Source organism: Macrobrachium rosenbergii, chromosome 47 (assembly GCF_040412425.1).
Source record: "Macrobrachium rosenbergii isolate ZJJX-2024 chromosome 47, ASM4041242v1, whole genome shotgun sequence".
Taxonomy (NCBI): domain Eukaryota; kingdom Metazoa; phylum Arthropoda; class Malacostraca; order Decapoda; family Palaemonidae; genus Macrobrachium; species Macrobrachium rosenbergii.
In genome coordinates, this window is record NC_089787.1 from 17,966,874 (window position 1) to 17,986,604 (window position 19,731).

Below are 19,731 nucleotides of genomic sequence, written 5' to 3' on the forward strand. Positions count from 1 at the left end.
TCTTCTTAATGAACGCCTTAATATTCTTTGGAAGCTTGAATTTCAAGTCAATGGCCCCTTTGGTCGGCTTGTTCCATATGGATAGGGTTCATCTTCTGAATGACAATAATAATATTAGTAATAGTCATGTGTTATGTGTACGGTACTTTTATTCGACGCACACACACACGGCAACACCTGGACAACAGCAGTGAACACCTATCGTCGTGACATAGTTATACCGCGGATAACAGAGGCTATTTACCGCTGTTAAGATCATTCTCTCCATTTTACTTTAATCCCAAAGGTGTTTCATCGAGGATAAGGTATAGTCATCGAAGGGGAAACTTGATTTCAAAGGATTTTGTTTCCTTTACTGTTTTATAAGTACTGATGACAATGTCTATATATATATATATATATATATATATATATATATATATATATATATATATATATATATATACATATATATATATATATATATATATATATATATATATATATATATATAATATATATATATATATATATATATATATATATATATATATATATAAATATATATATATATATATATTTATAAATATGTGTGCGTGGCTATACCTGTAATGACTAACATGTGAACGGGATTTGCTTTCCGATAAACATCAAGGAAACCTGTAGTTAAGCCTTACCCTAATTCCTGACGAAACCATCTCAGGCTCCATTGCAAGAAGGGACGAGCCCAGCCATTCCGAGAAGCGCCGATGGGTCGGGCAACTTCGCCGAAGGATCTTGACCCTCTTAATCAACGCCAGCTTTGTCGAGGAACGTTCTTACAAACGATTATAGTACTTAGGATTCCTCCGAGGAATGAGTTTCCTCGTCGGAGCCGAAGGCGCGTTTCCGAGGAACCATTTCAGAATCTCCGAACGTGACGGTGTGTCGTAGGAAATGCCACGCCCGCGGCCGCTCCCAAGCCCACGTCCTCTTCCACTGAAGGGCGGAGGGAAGGACCAACCTCAAATCAACCCATAACACACCTTTCCGTCAAAGACGCCACTGTTTTTGTTGCCATTTTCCTCGCGACGACGACAGCCACAGCCTCGGGAACGGGGAGTGGTGAAAGTGTGTGTATGTGTGGGTGTTGCTGACTCTTTCTGGCTGATGGTTTGTTCAGTTACCTTGCACTGTTCGCCAGAGGAGGTCCATCTGTTCTCTTGCCTTCTCTTGTCGAAGCAAAGAACAATTTTCAATTCCTGTTCATCTCCTCGAGGTGAGTGTTCGTCTCGTTGCGACTCGCTTTCTTTTAACCGTCTCTTCTTTTCATTTTTTCTATTTTCGTGAATTTTATATAGACACGATATCAAATACTTTTTCATACGGTTCATTTATAAGGAAAAGAATGAGCCCAGAGTTTCTTCAGGCGAAGTGTAAAATGACTACAGAAATGTAATGAGGAGACGGTATCAGTTGGAACAATTTTGGCCTGGTCTGAATGGGTTATCGAAGCCTCAGCTGGAGCCAGGGTTGTAAAAAACAGTTCCGAAAGAGGCAGCTGATAGGAAAAAACACCCGCAGGAATGAATGGGTTCCATCATTAACATATGGTGGGTCGAATAATGTAAGTAAGAATACCATTGGGGTTCGTGACAGGTGTAGAACATTTGGGCAACAAGGTCTCTCTCTACTTGTTACTAACCGTACGCATAAAAGACGAGACTAAAAATCGTATACATCAAGAGATTAAATACATGTGTATATACATGTATATTTATAAATATATATATATATATATATATATATATATATATATATATATATATATATATATATATATATATAATTATACTAATAACACTAGTCTGTCATAATCAGCGTCAGGAGTTCACTCTCAAAGAGAGAGAGAGAGAGAGAGAGAGAGAGAGAGAGAGAGCCATAAAAAACGCTCCATCTCCCTGAAGTAGCGCTCTCTCTCTCTCTCTCTCTCTCTCTCTCTCTCTCTCTCTCTCTCTCTCTCTCTCTCTCTCTCAAAAATATATTTTTAATCACAAGTTGAGAAAAAACATTCATTGGAAATATAATGAAAGTGACACTAAAACCTGTATACCGGATTTTTTAACTGGATTTTTTTTTTATTACTCATGCATGTGTGTATGCGTGTATGCGTGTGTGTGTGTATGTGTGTGTGTACATGCATCAGTGTGTGGTTACTGCATTCTTTGGTTACCAGGTACGAATGACAACTAATATGACGAGGAAATATCCTGTATAAACAACTGCACTAGAAGTCATTGGAATACGAAAGAAGGCTCAGACTATAAGCCTTGTGAACATTCGAAGTTTCTTCGGTGAAATCGAGTTTTCTGTACTGCCTATACCCAAGGCTACCGAAAATAGATCTATATCTCGGTGGTCTCGGTATAATGCTGTATGAGCCGCGGCCCATGAAACTTTCATCAATGGCAAGGTGGTGGCCTATCCTATATCATTGCCAGAAGCAAGATTATGGCAAACTTCAACCTTAAATAAAATAAAAACTACTGAGGCTAGAGGGCTGTAATTTGGCATGTTTGATGATTGGAGGGTGAACGATCAACATATCAATTTACAGCCCTCTAGCCTCAGTAGTTTTTAAGATCTGAGGGCGGACAGAAAAAAGTGCGGACAGAATAAATTGCGGACGGACAGACAAAGCCGACACAATAGTTTTCTTTTAAATAAAACTAAAAAAGGTCCCTTAATCTCGAGAGAAAGTGAATGTGGCTGCTACCTTCATCCGTTAACGCTTCTAGGAAAATTTAGAATGATCTACATTTCAACGTGCCAGGTCTTCGAAGCAGGATAAAATGGCGCATTCAGGAATCCTGACGGCTACGTTCACAGTTTAAATACTCAATGGTCGCGTTCACGAAGCCATGACGGTCACGTTCATAAGCCTCGCCGATCTGGTTCAGTAGCTCGCAAACTCGCCGATACTTTTACTGCCAAAGAATGCGTCAGTTTCACTGACAATTTCACTGGACTTCTCGTCTCGTTCATGAGCCTCGCGGGAGGCCACGTTCACGAAGTCTCTGCAGATGTTCTTTTAAAACAAAATAGTTTTTTTTATATATATATAACTCTCATTCAGCTGTATGGACGAAGGTGATGATGCCTCATCGCAACAGAATCGTCATAATGGATTCACAACAGTAATCAATCATATTTCTTTTATTGAGTGAACGTTTTGTTGTTTTCTTAACTGACATTCATTCTACTTTGAGTCTGGCATTTTTTGTTGTTGCTGACCTTTTAAGTTTCTGTTTTCCAGTTTTTGGTTACTGAAGTCTACTGTTTTTTGTATATTTTACTTTCTTTTCTATTTCGTACAAACGTCACTGACAAGTTGGTTTTTTTTTTTTTAGGCTGCCCTGTCAAAGCGCATGCGCGGTTTGGATCAACAGCTATGGAGCTGTTCAGTTGTTCCCACAGTGTATGCACGGAAGCCCTGTTTAGTCACAGACAAACAACTTGATAATGACAATCCTTACCTGTCCGGAAGCACCTTAGCGTCCTCCCCACCTGTGGAAAGTTGTAACAAATTATGGTGGCCATATACTAACGAGACTGTTCCTTTCTGTGAGAATCACTCTCAAACTCTAGAATAGTGGTCTAGGAACAAAGTAAGCTGGCCATATACCAATAGGACTGTTTTGCTCTCTGTGAGAATTATTCTGAAGCTCTAGAACAGCAATCTAGTAACACATTAAGCTGACTTTAAACCAATAGGACTGTTTTGCTCTCTGTGACAATTATTCTGAAGCTCTAGAATAGCAATAGCAATCTAGTAACACATTAAGCTGGCCACATACCAACAGAACAGTTGCTCCTGTGGGGAATCTTTCTCAAGCGCTCAAACAGCAACTCCCGTGCTCGAGTTTGAGAGCGCGCAGGTCGTCTTACGGGCTGCCAAGGTCACTCACCTTTCCCAGCCGAGGCTCCGAGTAAAAATAAAACGAAAGACAACTGTAAACTCGAACCCGATTCTCGATGACCAAACGGTAAAGTGTTGGACGATGACCTTTTGTCTCCTGGCGGAGTCTCTTGTTACGTAACCTTCATGATTTTCAGTCATGGAATGCGCTGGCTCGTCAAACGAACAAGTGAGATCAGACAGGCGTCGGGGATTGGCAAATTCTAGAAAGAATATGAGGCATGCTGAAAACGTAATCTGTCATGCGTGAAGACATTCCACGCGACCGACAGCTCAATTGTTCTGAACTCGTTTCCTTTTTGGGGATGGAAAGAATTGATCTCGGGGAACTGGTTTGTGAAATTACGCTAGACTGAGTCTCTTCCTATTTTATACTACTACTACTATTATTATTATTATTATTATTATTATTATTATTATTATTATTATTATTATTATCATGGTCTTTAACTCCCTAGCTGCTTTTGTTGCCCATGATTTTTATTATCAGATTTCTTTATCTTTTTTCCATTAAATGAATCATATTTTGTTTTTAAAAAGTTGTTTATTATTATTATTATTATTATTATTATTATTATTATTATTATTATTATTATTATTATTATTATTGTTATTATTATTATTATTATCTGGGCGGAATCTACGTTCTATCACTAACCAAAATATACCAGTACCTTCACAAATGACGGTAATGTAAGAGAGAGTCGAAACTACGAGTCTTTACAATACGTCCTGTCACGAAACTTAACTTTGACCGGCGTATTGTCATTTGCATAAATACTGATCCCGGACTGGACGACGGTAATTCTAAAGGTAAATTGAATTTCCCTCAGTCTATCGTTGCTACACACAGTGATAAACAAGTAACAAATGCGCCGAAGGTTCTTCGCCGCTATCGAGTTTTCTGCACAGTGTATAATCAAGGCCACTGAAAACAGATCTATCTTTGGGTAGTCTCGGTATAATGCTGTATGAGCCGCGGCCCATGAAACTTTAACCACGGCCCGGTGGTGGCCTGGTCCATATCGTTGCCAGAGGCACTAATCATGGCTAAAATTAAAACTACTGAAGAGGCTAGAGGGCTGCAGTTTGGCCTGTTTGATGACTGGAGGGTGGATGATCAACATACCAATTTGCAGCCCTCTAGCCTCAGTAGTTTTTAAGACCTGAGGGCGGACAGAAAAAAGTTAATTACAATTACAATCCTTACCTTTCCGGAATCACCAAAAGTAAGTTGGCCTTATACCAGCAGGGCCATTGCTCTCTGTGAGAATCGTTCTCATGCGCTTGAACTGTAGCCCGCTAGCAGTGCCGTCGTCCCCACAGGACAAGAGAAACCCAAGGCGTTCTTTCCTCTGTTGTTCAGTTCCCCGTAAACAATTTGAGCCGACAGCCGTGTCCTGTACCGCAAGTCTCGATCCGAAAGAAGCAGGGGAAAAAAAAAAGGAGTGGTCTGCGCACGCGTAGTTGCAACCTCGGGTACTGAGCCCCGCCGGACTGGGTACACCTCCGCGGTATGGGTAGATTCTGGCCCCTTTTAACTCTGGCCTTCGACGTTGCCGGGTCAGTTCCTCCTCTGGGTCTCTGGACTCTCGGCATCGTCTACTGCCTGCTGCCGAGTCCTTCGTCTTGATGTGTTAAGTGTGAGTAGGATTGGTTTTTCCGGTTCCAAAGTTCGACGTTGGGCAAAGGGAACCCTGTCGAGTTTGGAGTTACACATCTGTTGTCATTTGCGTCTAAAGATTGTTGTGTCCCGTTGCGGGAGTCCCGCCATTTGCGTTGGGTATCCGAGGAATGTCTTCGCTGTGTTGAAAGAGGTCCCCAACAGGTGATTGATATTCGTTTTATGCTCTTCATAAAAAAATGCAGACGAAAAAATTAAGTTGAATAATAGATTAGCTGATTATTGTTTCGTGGATGTGGGCACTACAAGTAGAGATGGTATTCAAAGGTGCCTAAAAAACACAGGAGATTAATCTTCATGGCATTTACTCTTATTCAGCTCAGACACTTTCGACTCAAGGTTTCCAGTAGAACAGATTCACTTTCATGAGTCACTCAATTTCATTTCGTTTCCCGGAAGAGTTTTCTTTGTTCGTATTCCCATCTGACCCGCTTGAATAGACATTGTTTTAGTTTTCTGGGAAAGGAAACTATTTAAGTGGCTTTCGTGTGTCCGTCCTCCATCGGATCTTAAAGACTACTGAGGAGGCTAGAGGGCTGCAAATTGCTATGTTGATCATCCACCCTCCAGTCATCGAATATGCCAAATTGCAGCCCTCTAGACTCCTCAGTAGTTTCTATTTTACTTGAGGTTAAGGTTAGCCATGATCACGCGTCTGGCACCGCTATAGGTGCCAACAACACATGCCACCACCGGGCCGTGGCTGAGATTTTCATACAGCATGATACGCTGTACAGAAAACTCGACTGCGACTTGTTTGAATGAACGTTGCTATGATAATCATCATTATCCTCAGAACTGGATGGAAAAAGTATCGTGCGAACGAGCCATTAGATAAATAAATAAATAAATAAAGAAATAAAGAAATAAACGACTACATAAACGAATGAAGAAGCAGTAATTATTAACAAGAATATTCACCGGTAAATATTACTTTAAGGCGAGTTAGGAGGCGCCATTAAAAATGACGCAACTTCCGTTAGTAAACGAAAGCGAATCCTTTTCATTAAAGGCGAATTGGCAACTCGAGGCTCTTTTGCGCCAAACGTATAAGGCTGGCTATGCAAATATTCTTTTTTTTTCTTTTTTCTTTTTGTAATTCAGTGCGGATACGTCAAGCCTTCCTTCTCATACGGTAAGATAATAAAAGATAATTGCACTTCGATTTTCAGTGCAAAATGAGATATGATAAAGAAAATGAGATATGATATATTTATCATAGGTCATCTTCTTTATCACATCTCATTTCACTCTGAAAATAGGAGCGCCATTACCACATATTACCTTACCGTGTGAGAAAGAAGTCGCTAAACGCATCCGCATTGAATTACAATGGGAAAAAATAAAAAGAGAAAAAAGATTTGTATAATTCGCCACATACGTTTTGGCGCAAACGGGCGTCGAGTTGCCAATTCGCCTTTAATGAAAAGGATTCGCTTTCGTTTACTAACGGGAGTTGCGGCATTTTGAATGGTGCCTCTTAACTCGCCTTACAGTAATATTTACCGGTGAATATTCTTGTTAATTACTGCTTCTTCATTTATTTATGTAGTCGTTTATTTCTTTATTTCTTTATTTCTTTATCTATTTATTTGTTTATTTATCTAATGGTTTGTTCGCACGACACTTTTCCCATCCTGTTCTGAGGATAATAATGATTATTAATCTAAATAATCATTCAGACTTGAGTAATCCTAATAAACAAGTGAAAAATGCGTCGCGGTGTCTTCGGCGCAATCGAGTTTTCTGTACAGCGCATAATGCTGTGTGAAAATCTCAGCTACTCCCCTTAAAATTCTTAGCAGTTGTGGCCCATGAAACTTTCAGCCACAGCCCGGTGGTGGCCTGTATTGCTGGCACCTATAGCGGTGCCAGACGCACAATCACGGCTAACCTTAACCTCAAGTAAAATAGAAACTACTGAGGAGGCTAGAGGGCTGCAATTTGGTACGTTTGATGACTGGAGGGTGGATGATCAACATAGCAATTTGCAGCCCTCTAGCCTCAGTAGGTTTTAAGACCTGATAGAGGACGGACAGACGAAAGCCATCTTAATAGTTTTCTTTTCCAAAAAACTAAAACTTTGTCTATTCAAGCGGGTCAAATGGGAATACGAACAACGAAAAATCTTCCGGAATACAAAGGGAAATTCAGCGGCTCTTGGAAATGAATCTTTTCACTTGAAACCTTCAGTCGAAAACGTCTGAGCTGACTGAGATTAAATATCATGAAGATTAATCTCCTATGTTTTTTAGGCACCTTTGAATAACATCTTTACTTGTGGTGTCCACATCCATGAAGAAATAAAGATAATCAATTGGCAGCTAATTTATTATGCAAACTTCATTTTTTCGTCTGCATTTTTTTATGAAGAGCAGAAAACGATATATTAATTACCTGTTGGGGAAGATATTCACTTCTTCTTCTTCTTCTTCTTCTTCTTCTTCTTCTTCTTCTTCTTCTTCTTCTTCTTCTTCTTCTTCTTCTTCTTATTTTCCTTCAGTGTTTAGACTTTTTGACATTGTCGAATATACAACAATGAAGAGAAATATAGGAAGATATCCACAAAGAATTAAATACAATATCACGATATTTGATAGACTATTATTATTATTATTAAATCAAAATGTCGTAATTTTAGTACCAAGTGTCCAGAGAATGAGATATCGAGCAATTACTCTTCATGGGACACACACACTTTTATATATATATATATATATATATATATATATATATATATATATATATATATATATATATATATATATATATATATATATATATATATATATATATATATATATACATATATATACATATATGTCTCAGTAATTGGGCGGCTACTTGAAATCTTAGCTTCATGATAAATAATATTGCCAAAACCAGGAAGAACATTCTTTATTGTACGAGCTTTCGAGGTATAAAACCTCATCATCAGGCTGAAAAAACCGACAAGGATGAGAATCATTAAAATTACAATAAAATGAATTGTCATAATAAATCTTCAGCAAAAATACTAACGAAATATATAAAACGAACAAGTAAATACAAACTAAAAGGGTGAGACGTAAAATAACGAAAAATTAAAAACACAAACATAAAAATATGAAAATAAAACTAAGGTGAAATGTAAACAAACTACCACTCACAAAGTAAAATATTTAACGACCTAATTGAGTACCTACTATGAAATTACACGATAGCTAGTTGAATACCAGACGAGCTGTTGTTCAATTCCGGCTTCATCTTTTTAATAGTCAGCGACTCTGAAATTAAAAGGTCCAGTCTATTTGAACAAAAAGACAGTACCCGAAAATCCAGGTCAGTGAAAGGATGGTCCTGTGCTAAACTGTGTTCTCTAATGGCAGAAAAGGGTGGTTTGGAAAGGGGAAACCTAGTTCTAATAGAAAGACCTCTGTGTTCCAAAATTCTGTGTCTGAGCCAGCGGGAACTGGATCCCACGTATCGCAGACCACACTGCGAACAGGTGAACAAGTAAACGACACAGAAATTAAGGTCCACAGGCAGAGTAGGCTTCTCTCTCAAAAGTGATCTTATTGTAAAAGGATTACAGAAAACAAACTGGAAACTAATTTGAGGGAAACAATGCTTAAGTATTTCTTGTAACTTTTTTCGGACCATATAGCTACTATGACCAAGGTAAGGCAGTTTAATGTACTTTACATCTTTACTAGCAGTACTGTACACCGGTCTGGGACAAAACTTTTCATTTAAAAAATTTTTCAGAACTTTGTAAAATACAAAAATGGGATATGAGTGTTCAGAAAAATAATATACTTGTTCATTTTATATATTTCGTTAGTTTTTTTTGCTGAAGATTTATTATAATTCATTTTATTGTAATTTCATTGATTCTCATCCTTGTCGGTTTTTTCAGCCTGATGATGAGGTTTTATACCTCGAAAGCTCGTACAATAAAGAATGTTCTTCCTGGTCTTGGCAATATTATTTATCGTTAAGCTTACATATATATGTATATATATATTATGTGCCATGCAAATTAATTCCCTCATAACTCATTCTCTGGACATTTAGTCCTAAGATTACGACAGTTTGATTTAATAATAATAATAATAATAATAATAATAATAATAATAATAATAATAATAATAATAATAATAATAGTCTATCTAATATCGTGGTATTGTATTTAATTCTTTGTGAATATCTCTTTCTATATTTCTCTTCATTGTTGTATATTGGACATTGCCAGAGTCTAAACACTGAAGAAGAAGAAGGAGAAGAAGAGAGAGAGAGAGAGAGAGAGAGAGAGAGAGAGAGAGAGAGAGAGAGAGAGAGAGAGAGAGAGAGGTTCTACGTATGTCTCGATACCCTCGGGGAATGTCCTCTCCCACTTCCGAGTTGAATGACCTCACAGCAACCGGTTCTGCCTAAGTCAACCTTCTTCTTCTTCTTCTTCTTCTTCTTCTTCTTCTTCTTCTTCTTCTTCTTCTTCTTCTTCTTCTTCTTCTTCTTTACTTAAGAGTTAAACTGGACTCACTGGAATCTCTTTCCCTCCCTCACAGGGGTCGTCTACCTCTGAGGTAGGTGCACTCTACATGCCCGTTTTGGGTAAAGCCCCACCCTACCCCACAAAAATCCCCTGCTCCACCCTCTCTCTCTCTCTCTCTCTTTCTCTCTCTCTCTCTCTCTTTCTCTCTCTTTCTCTCTCTCTCTCTCTCTCTCTCTCTCTCTCTCTCTCTCTCTCTGTTACTACGGACACTATAGTTGTTATTGATACTTCCCCGTTATTTGAATTTATACGTATATTGTAACCTGCACTGTTCATGCATATTATATATATTATATATGTATACATATATATAGGCTACACAAATGTTATATGCGAATATATACATATATATATGTGTGTATATAATTATGTAGATATTTATGTATGTATATATATATATATATATATATATATATATATATATATGTGTGTGTGTGTGTGTGTGTGTGTGTGTGTGTGTGTAAAGCACTTACATATAAGTGGTCCTAATGTGGAATAACACTTTCTTAAATGACGCTTCTTTCATTCTTGTTTTTCGTTTTGTTTCTGTAAAAAAATTCTGTGAAACGTCTTTGATTTTTCCTTTGGAATTTCTTAGATGTAAGACGTGCTGTAGATTGATATATATATATATATATATATATATATATATATATATATATATATATATAAACTATATATATATATATATAAATATATATATATATATATATATATATATATATATATATATATATATATATATATATATATATATATATATATATATATATATATTCGCTACTAGAGTTGAATATACTGATGAAGTTGATGTACAATAATTTTTAAAGAATCTTTTAGTTCATAAAGGCCCCTAATTTATCATTTATCCGCCGAGAGCAACCACATGAGCTTAACAGCAGAAGCACCAATATGCAGTAAATGTTTTGCCTTGTTGTCGAACTTCTCCAAAGCTCCAGAGGTCCTTTATTCCTCACACCGTTGGACTGTGGAACTGCCTCCCTACTGAGGATGGAGTGCAGTTGGAACTTTAGAATTTCAAGCGAGGATGGAATGCATTGCTACCCTAATAATATTCTTCTTGCGTTTTTATAATTTTTTCTATTATCTATTTATTAATTTATTTTTTTTTCTTTTTTTATTAAGTGGGTTCTCTTCTTTTTGCATTACCCTTAACTTCCCCTTACTTCTTTCTAATGAACACCTTAATATTCTTTGGAAGCTTGAATTTCAAGTCAGTGGACCCTTTGGTGGGCTTGTTCCATATGAGTAGTTTTAATCTACTGAATAATAATAATAATAATAATAATAATAATAATAATAATAATAATAATAATAATAATAATAATAATAATAATAATAATAATAATAATAATAATAACAACTGGCTTTGCTACACAGAAATCAGTACTTGCAGGTTCATGTTTCCAAGATATTGAGACACCGACCACTTTTTAACTGGAAGTTTGAGCCACTTAGGAAACAGAAATAAGCTTAGATAATTCCTTATTCTTTGAGTGAATATTTTGAGAGACCCTTTGGAATTCTTTCCTTAACTCTTTTCTCCCTGACTTACAACTGGCAATTCATTTAAGAAAAGACCCTATTTCTACTTTCCAGTAAAGAACACCAAGTTTTGTTCCTCCTTTATTCGAAAGCTCTCATCGCCCCTGAGTTAAAGAGAGAAATTCATTTGCTCATCAATTCGGCCCCTCCAGTGATTAATCTTCCTCTTTCCGTTTCAGATTGGCCGTCAGCTCCTCGAAGATGACTGGCAAACACTCCTGCCTTGGGCGGTTAATTTGCGTATTACTGCTCATTCAGAGTTCGCAGGCTTTCTTCTCGTAAGTATCTTTTCAGTCGTTCTGTGGGTGATGGGCATTGTCTTGTCCCGAGCTTGACGAGCTGGCGTAAGCCAATTTTTCCCCATTCTGAGAAAATTGGCTTCAGAGTTTTTGATATTATGCAAAGCTTCTAATTTGTTCATCTTTTGGGGCAATTAGGTTTGAATATGTGACAACGCAAACAGGTGAAGTTTTGATAGGTCATAGGGTATCAAAAACTGAGACACTTGTGCTGTAAAAACTCAAAAAACTAAAAAGAAAAATGGGATGCGGCCGTTCGTCAAAACAAGGACGATTTTAAAGATTATTATTTTCTATTAAAGATTATTATTTAAGCTTCTGACTCCCTTTGCGCAAGACAATGATTAAGCGTAATCTGGGCTTGCGTTCACGAGGCCCAAGACGTTTTTGAGGTTTGCTTGGTATGAGGGACATAGGCCGGAATTTATTTTTAATTTGTAGAGCAAGCACAAGGCATAAGGTCACTGATATTTCACCACACGCAGCAGGACTTAATCACAAATCATTTGCGCTGTTATTATTATTATTATTATGATTATTCAGAAGCTGAAACCTGTTCATTTGGAACAAGCCCACCACAGGGGCCACTGACTTGAAATTCAAGCTTCCAAACAATATGGTGTTCATTAGGAAGAAGTAAGAGGTGGTAACGGGAAATACAAAAAGAAGAGAGCCCACTTATCAAATAAAGAGAAAAATAAATTAATAAATTAATAAACAGATGAAAATGTATTAAAATCCAAGTTACTGATAAGAATGCACTATATTGTAGATGGGGTAGAGTTGGGTACATTCATGTCATAATGGGTTGGGGCGTTTGGTCACTTTCAGTTGTTGAGCACTGATTGATTGAAGGGAAGCCTTCAATCAATCAACTGCTGTGATGCAGCAGTTCACCCGAATGCATGTCACGTGCTTTGGAATTCCTGGGGCGCAGTCCTCGAGGGTACTCGGGGTGGGGCCGTCCAAATCACTGGAGTAATCTCTGGAAGTTTAGTTGGTTTGATAGTAGACTCTCTTATGGTTTCTGCTTTTCCCTTTACCTCCCCTTACCATATTCTTTGGAAGCTTGTTCCATATAAAGGGGTTTCATCTTCTGATTGGTGAGTTCGTTCCATATAAAGGGGTTTCATCTTCTGATTGGTGAGCTTGTTCCATATAATGAGGTTTCACCTTCTGAATGATAATAATATTGTTCTGCATCTTTTCACCATTTCAGATTGCCTTCCCCGTGGGGCTACAGATGCGTTTCACAAAGTGGCACCTGCATCAAAGAAGAGAGGACAGGGATTTCCGGCTTCACTACACTGGCCGAGTGCAAGCTGACTTGTGGTCCTCATGGAGTCATCTGGCCAAAGCCTAAGTCATCACAGCTGAGAACTGAAGTGGTCCAGTTCCTCCCCAGCAACATCGATCACAGGATATCGGCTCACCCGGATGTGTCAGACCTCCTGAGGGAGGCTCTTGCCATCTTCAAGAACAATCTAAACCAGTACCACCCGAAATATTCAGATGGAACGACTCTCTGGAACGACGACTATGATCCAAAGACAGCTGCCCGTAATGTGTTCATTGACTTCACTGTTTCCGGAATGGATACCCATCTGACTTTGGACACGGATGAGTCCTACACCCTGGCAGTGTTGACTAAAGAGGGCCACACCACCGCGACAATCATCGCGACTACCTTCTTCGGTGCCCGTAACGCCCTGGAAACCCTCTCCCAGCTCATTGATTACAATGAAAACACCAAGGCCCTCATGCTAGTCTCCAGTGCCACGATCAGAGACTCCCCAGCTTTCCCCTATCGTGGAATTCTGCTGGACACTTCCAGAAACTTCATCTCTGTCAAAGCTATCGAACGCACTTTGGATGCTATGGCCGCCAACAAACTCAACACTTTCCACTGGCATATCACGGACTCTCACTCATTCCCGCTCTATTTGCCATCTCTCCCAAAAATGGCTTACTACGGAGCCTATTCTTCAAATCAGATATACTACCCAGGTGACGTCAAGCACCTTGTGAATTATGGACGAGTGAGGGGCATACGAGTGCTGCCCGAATTTGATGCCCCAGCTCATGTTGGAAATGGCTTTCAGTGGGGACCACAACATGGCCTCGGGAACCTAGTTGTCTGTGAGAACAGGGTGAGAAATCCAAGTACTAACATTGAAAACAAACTCTTCTTGTAACAAGGCATTTGTTTCTTGCTAGGCATTGTAATTCCTAAAAACATATCTTTATTGCTGCAAACATTACAATTTAACACAATTTATTCTTTCTGTAATATCTTTCTCTCCAGAGATTGTAAGAATATGTCTCTTAGTACAAATGCCTTATAAAAGACTGTGAATATCTCATTTTGAACGAATGCCTTCTAGCTACATATACCGCATTTTAGCACAAACCCTGTCATCTGACATGTACATTATTTTGAAAAGAATATTTTCTTAATTTAAATACAGTCCTTTAACGCTCTCTCGTCCACAATATGTTTATTTTACATCTCAAACTACTTGCATGCTATAGTCGCACCTGATAAGTTCTCTCTTGGTTCAAACACAGTATTATAAAAAAAATTGCTTTCTTGCAACTTTTATTTTTTGAAGGCATTTCTTGAAACAATGACTTCCTTTTGAATCCCATGGTCTCTTGCTACAAATACTTCACGTTAAAACACTACCTCCCTATAGCCAGTAGCTTTTCTGATATAAGCATAGCACATAGAAACTACTTGAATCTTGGTACACGTACCAGCTGTCAACAATACTGTTTTGGTTCAAGACACAAGTTTTTTTAGGACATATCTTGTCAAGTTCCTATCTGCCCATATAATCATGTTAATTTTATTTCAGGAACCATGGCAATCTTTCTGTGTGGAGCCTCCCTGTGGCCAGCTGAACATCGCTAACCCTAACATGTATGATGTCTTGGGCCAGATCTACAAAGAAATAGTGGAACTGTTTGGTCCCATCGATTTGTTCCACTATGGCGGTGATGAGGTTGGTACCTTTCCAGAGAGAAAATGAATTACCATAGTTCCCCAGGTCTGATTTAGCTCCTCAGAATTTACTATTATTATTCTGCCCGGGTCATTTCTGAACTTTCAAGAGCTCTGATTTCTGAACCAGACTGGGACAAGATGAGAAATAACTGGAGTTGCAATAGCTTCCCAAGCCTGATTTGGTTCCTCCAAATTTACTAATATTATTCTGCCTGGGCCATTTCTGAACTTTCAGGAGTTCTGAATTCAGAACCAGACTGGGAACCATATATAATCAATTACTCCCTTAGTAGACAGTGCAATCAAAAGAATAAAAGTCAGTTCTTTGTTTTTCATGTAATTCACTCAAGAGATGGAGAGGCATTCAGACAGGCAGAACCAAAAACATAACTTCCTCGATGATGCTAATAAAAAGCTCTCTTGAATCCGGGAGGAAATCAAGAAAACTAAGCTAAATAAAACTTTATGTGCCTGCACTTACCAATGGATGTATACTTAGTTGTATTAGGCCTCCACTTCTCTCTTTACCCTTTGGAATTCATTCATTCTTGGGTTATAAGGTTCCATGTCTGATTTCTTCCCTCTTTTATCAAGATTAAAAATTCTGTTTCCATGTTCATTATTCATGTGGCAATATGTCTCTCCTCTTGGTTAAACTTCACTCTTTTTCTGTCACCATCATTAGACTGCCTATCCCGTGTGATTTGCCTAAAAGATCAACAAGGGTGAAAAAAGTATAACTCTTCTCTACTCCACAGGTCAACCTCAATTGCTGGAACACTACAGATGAAGTCACTAACTGGATGACTGAGAATGGCTTTGGCCTGGATGACAATGCATATTACAAGCAATGGAGCGTCTTCCAGGAGAAGTCTCAGGAGCTCCTCACGAAAGCTAACGAAGGTCAAAAGGTTCCAGGCATTCTCTGGACTTCCCACCTCACAGAGGCTGGCCGTGCCGACCAGTACTTGAATGCACAGGACTACATCATTCAGATCTGGACAACAGGCATCGACCCACTGATCGGAGAGCTTCTGGACAAGAACTTCCGTGTCATTTTCAGCAACTACGATCACTGGTATCTTGACTGTGGGTTCGGTGCCTGGGTTGGTGAAGGAAACAACTGGTGCAGCCCATACAAAGGTTGGCAAGCTGTTTATGACAACAGCCCTATCAAAATAGCCACAAACCTTACCACCACGTTTGACCGCAAACTTGTCTTGGGTGGAGAAGCAGCTCTCTGGACTGAGCAAGTTGATGATGCTGTCCTTGATTCAAGGGTAAGAATATTACAAAATCTTCGTTTTCTAAATTCAGAAAGCCCCTTGTGCTAGGATTGTGTAATGCAATACTACACTTGAGAGCAAGTTGCTTAGCTTTCCCACCTCTCCAAGTTGCACTGCTCTCCCTATCTTTGTAACGAATTATAAATCTAAGAAAGTATGTTTATAAACCTACACTAAATGCTTTCATTTCAGTTATGGCCGCGAGGAGCTGCTCTGGGCGAAAGGCTTTGGTCCGACCCTGACCACAACTGGCAACCCGCGGAGACTCGTCTAATCCACCAGAGGCAGAGACTGGTCCAGCGAGGAATTGATGCCGACCGAATCCAGCCACAGTGGTGCCACCAAAATGAGGGTCTTTGTTACCTGTAGATAACCGTCCTCTAAATTATATGATTGGTTCTATCACGTGTCGTTCTTCAGCGTCCAGAAAGAACAAGACTCAGTTCCGACTTCAGATGATTAGGCATTATGAACTTTTGTTGCTCAAGGTTTATGTTCTTCATCAGCTTTAAAAGCCAATGACGAATTCAGGTAACAGGTTGCATCCCGAAATAATAATTATATATTGCATTAAGACTTCCACCTTTGCAGGAGAACTATTTTTGTTGTAACTCTCACCATTATTAAAGAGCTTTTTGTCACCTTCTGCCATGTCAGTGCTATTACGTGAAAAGAAATCTGATGAGTAGAAACTGTTTTTTATACTAGGTGCAAAATAAATCGTTTTATATAATTTACAGAGCCTGTTCATTCCAACCAAATGACATTTTCATTTGGAGTCACCCATGGCTGAGGAAATGTCCTTACAGTTCATATACCAAAGTATTTTGAGACAAGAGGGATCTCTAAAATGACAAAAAGTGATCCCTGAGGTATAAAGAATAACTCAACCTTTTCAATAACTGTTCCACTGATTAGAATTATTATTCAATTGTCGAGGTGGATCAGTTGGACGTACTTCAAGAGTGAGAAGGAAAAAGTAATATTGACTACCTCTCTCTCTCTCTCTCTCTCTCTCTCTTTATATATATATATATATATATATATATATATATATATATATATATATATATATATATATATATATATATATACACAGAGGTAATCGACACACAATCACGCGTGGAACAGAAATAAATTTCTGACTCACATCGGGATCGAACCCAGGTCTTCCAAATGAAAGGGAAGTTTTCAGACATATTCCTGTAGCTCTTATTCATCCACGCGTGAAACGAGGGTACCAAACGACTGTGGACTCATCTTCCTCCACAACAGGCAGGCGAAGGAAATGCTCCTGTCATTAGATTAGGCTGTCGTTATGACAGCACGAGCTCTTGCTCAGCGAAACTGCACCGTGTTCCCATTTCCATGACATAACTTATTTTTCCCAATATTTGCAACATGAATTTTTTTTCGTATCTTTAGTTTCATAATTCAGCGTGTTCTCTGCCCACATAAACACGGAAGAAGCGAGTCATGAAATTGAGTAAAAAACCAAAATTAAAATAAAAATCAAAATTACACAAAAAACTTAATTAATAAAAATTTATTTGGAAATCGACTTTGATATTTTCGGGATTATGTCACTCTTTAAGTCTTTATAAATATTTAAGTACTTTATATATTTATTGTTCTTTTGTAACTGTCATTTAGTTTACCTTCGCATGTGTTTCCACGCATGCGCATTCTGCACTGTGAAAACGTTTTTCCTAATTACTGGTTTTTCAAATCCTCATTGTCAATGTAAGGACTTTGTGAATAATAATAATAATAATAATAATAATAATAATAATAATAATAATAATAATAATAATAATAATAATAATTTTGGACTCGTTTCCCACAAAAGTTGAACACATTAAACAATGATAAGAATAACATATATAAGCAAGAAGATGCAGAATCAAATGCTATGCACCAAGAACATTTAGCAAGGACACTCCCCCCCAACCCCCGGCCGCCCCCCCACAAACCAAACAAACGCCGCCAGAAAGAGGCTCTGCAAAGCCTCGGCAATCGATTGGCAGTTGCCTAATTACATAAAAGATGGCCCAGTCGGCAACGGCCCTCCTTGGGCGTTAATCGCTCCTGAAAGCTTCATGGCAAACGTCTCCGGCAGGAAAAGGTTACGTCCGTCAAGGGCTGAAGCCTCGGGAGGCGGGAGACACGTTGCCTATCACTTTCAGGCAAGAAGAAGAAGATCTGCCGTCGGCTCGTGAAATTATGATGGGCCGTTCCGGAGGCCGTGACGGACGGACGTCCAGACTCCCGTCGACAAAGATTTCGGGGATTTAGTTCCATCTCTCTCTCTCTCTCTCTCTCTCTCTCTCTCTCTCTCTCTCTCTCTCTCTCTCTACATCTTCAAATGTTCTTTTGTAATGTTCCCTATAATAGGCTATATATTTTCTGTTTATATTCATCTACTTTGCCTCCTTGCATATTTGAGTAATAATCTTCGCTTATATTGTAGGTATTGTGCTCATATATATACATACATACATATACATATATACATATATATATGTATGTATATAATATATATATATATATATATATATATATATATATATATATATATATATATATATATATATATATATATATATATATATATACATACATACATATATATACACTCAAACATACATTCATGCACACACACACAACACACATATATATATATATATATATATATATATATATATATATGTATGTATATATACATACATACATACACACATTTATATATATATATATATATATATATATATATATATATATATATATATATATACATATACTTATAAATATATATAAAACTAATGAACCTGTTATCATAATACAGTTCAATTCGCCTGACGAAGCTGCAATTCAAATATTCACTGACAGCCCTGAATCTTACACTTCCTCCACCTCGTCACCGTGGAGTGGACCCAAACTTCTGCAATCAAGCCTAAAAATAATTGATGGTCATCCTTCATACGGGAGAGAAGCTTCTCATTAATTAAAAGATACTCTGAGTGCAATTAACTGTTTCATGAAGACTGGGAGTTATTTTATGCTAAATGCTTTTGAGATTTTCTAATTGACAAATCAGATTTTTTATTATTTTTACAACACTTTTATCTGGTCTATCAAATTCATTGTTCCTATGGCCTTTCTGTTTATTGGAGTCTTGCATAGTAATAATAATAATAATAATAATAATAATAATAATAATAATAATAATAATAATAATAATAATATGTCCTTTGTATCATGACGTCAGTCGGCCATAGGGGAATAGAAATAATAGTTCTTGATTTATCTAAATGATCATTTTTCCATATCAATAAGAATAAGTTTCAGTTTTTGTGGCAAGAAATAGCACAGCATGTAAATATATATCAACATATATGAATATATACAGATATATAAA

At 37.8% G+C, this 19,731-nt stretch overlaps 1 protein-coding gene across 2 annotated transcripts; it reads left to right on the top strand.

The window, feature by feature from the left end:
• The first annotated feature begins 1,060 nt into the window (after window positions 1-1,060).
• On the top strand, window positions 1,061-17,050 carry LOC136830564 (chitooligosaccharidolytic beta-N-acetylglucosaminidase-like). 2 transcript variants are annotated; one of them, XM_067090078.1, is made up of 6 exons: window positions 1,061-1,237; window positions 11,901-11,999; window positions 13,240-14,170; window positions 14,879-15,025; window positions 15,786-16,307; window positions 16,506-17,050. In XM_067090078.1, exons 2-6 carry the CDS (start codon window positions 11,923-11,925, stop codon window positions 16,680-16,682), a joined length of 1,854 nt encoding a protein of 617 aa, XP_066946179.1. In that variant the 5' UTR covers window positions 1,061-1,237; window positions 11,901-11,922; the 3' UTR covers window positions 16,683-17,050. The 2 variants fall into 2 exon arrangements, with proteins under 2 accessions (XP_066946179.1, XP_066946178.1); XM_067090077.1 differs by lacking the exon at window positions 1,061-1,237 and adding an exon at window positions 5,447-5,580.
• Window positions 17,051-19,731: the final 2,681 nt, after the last annotated feature.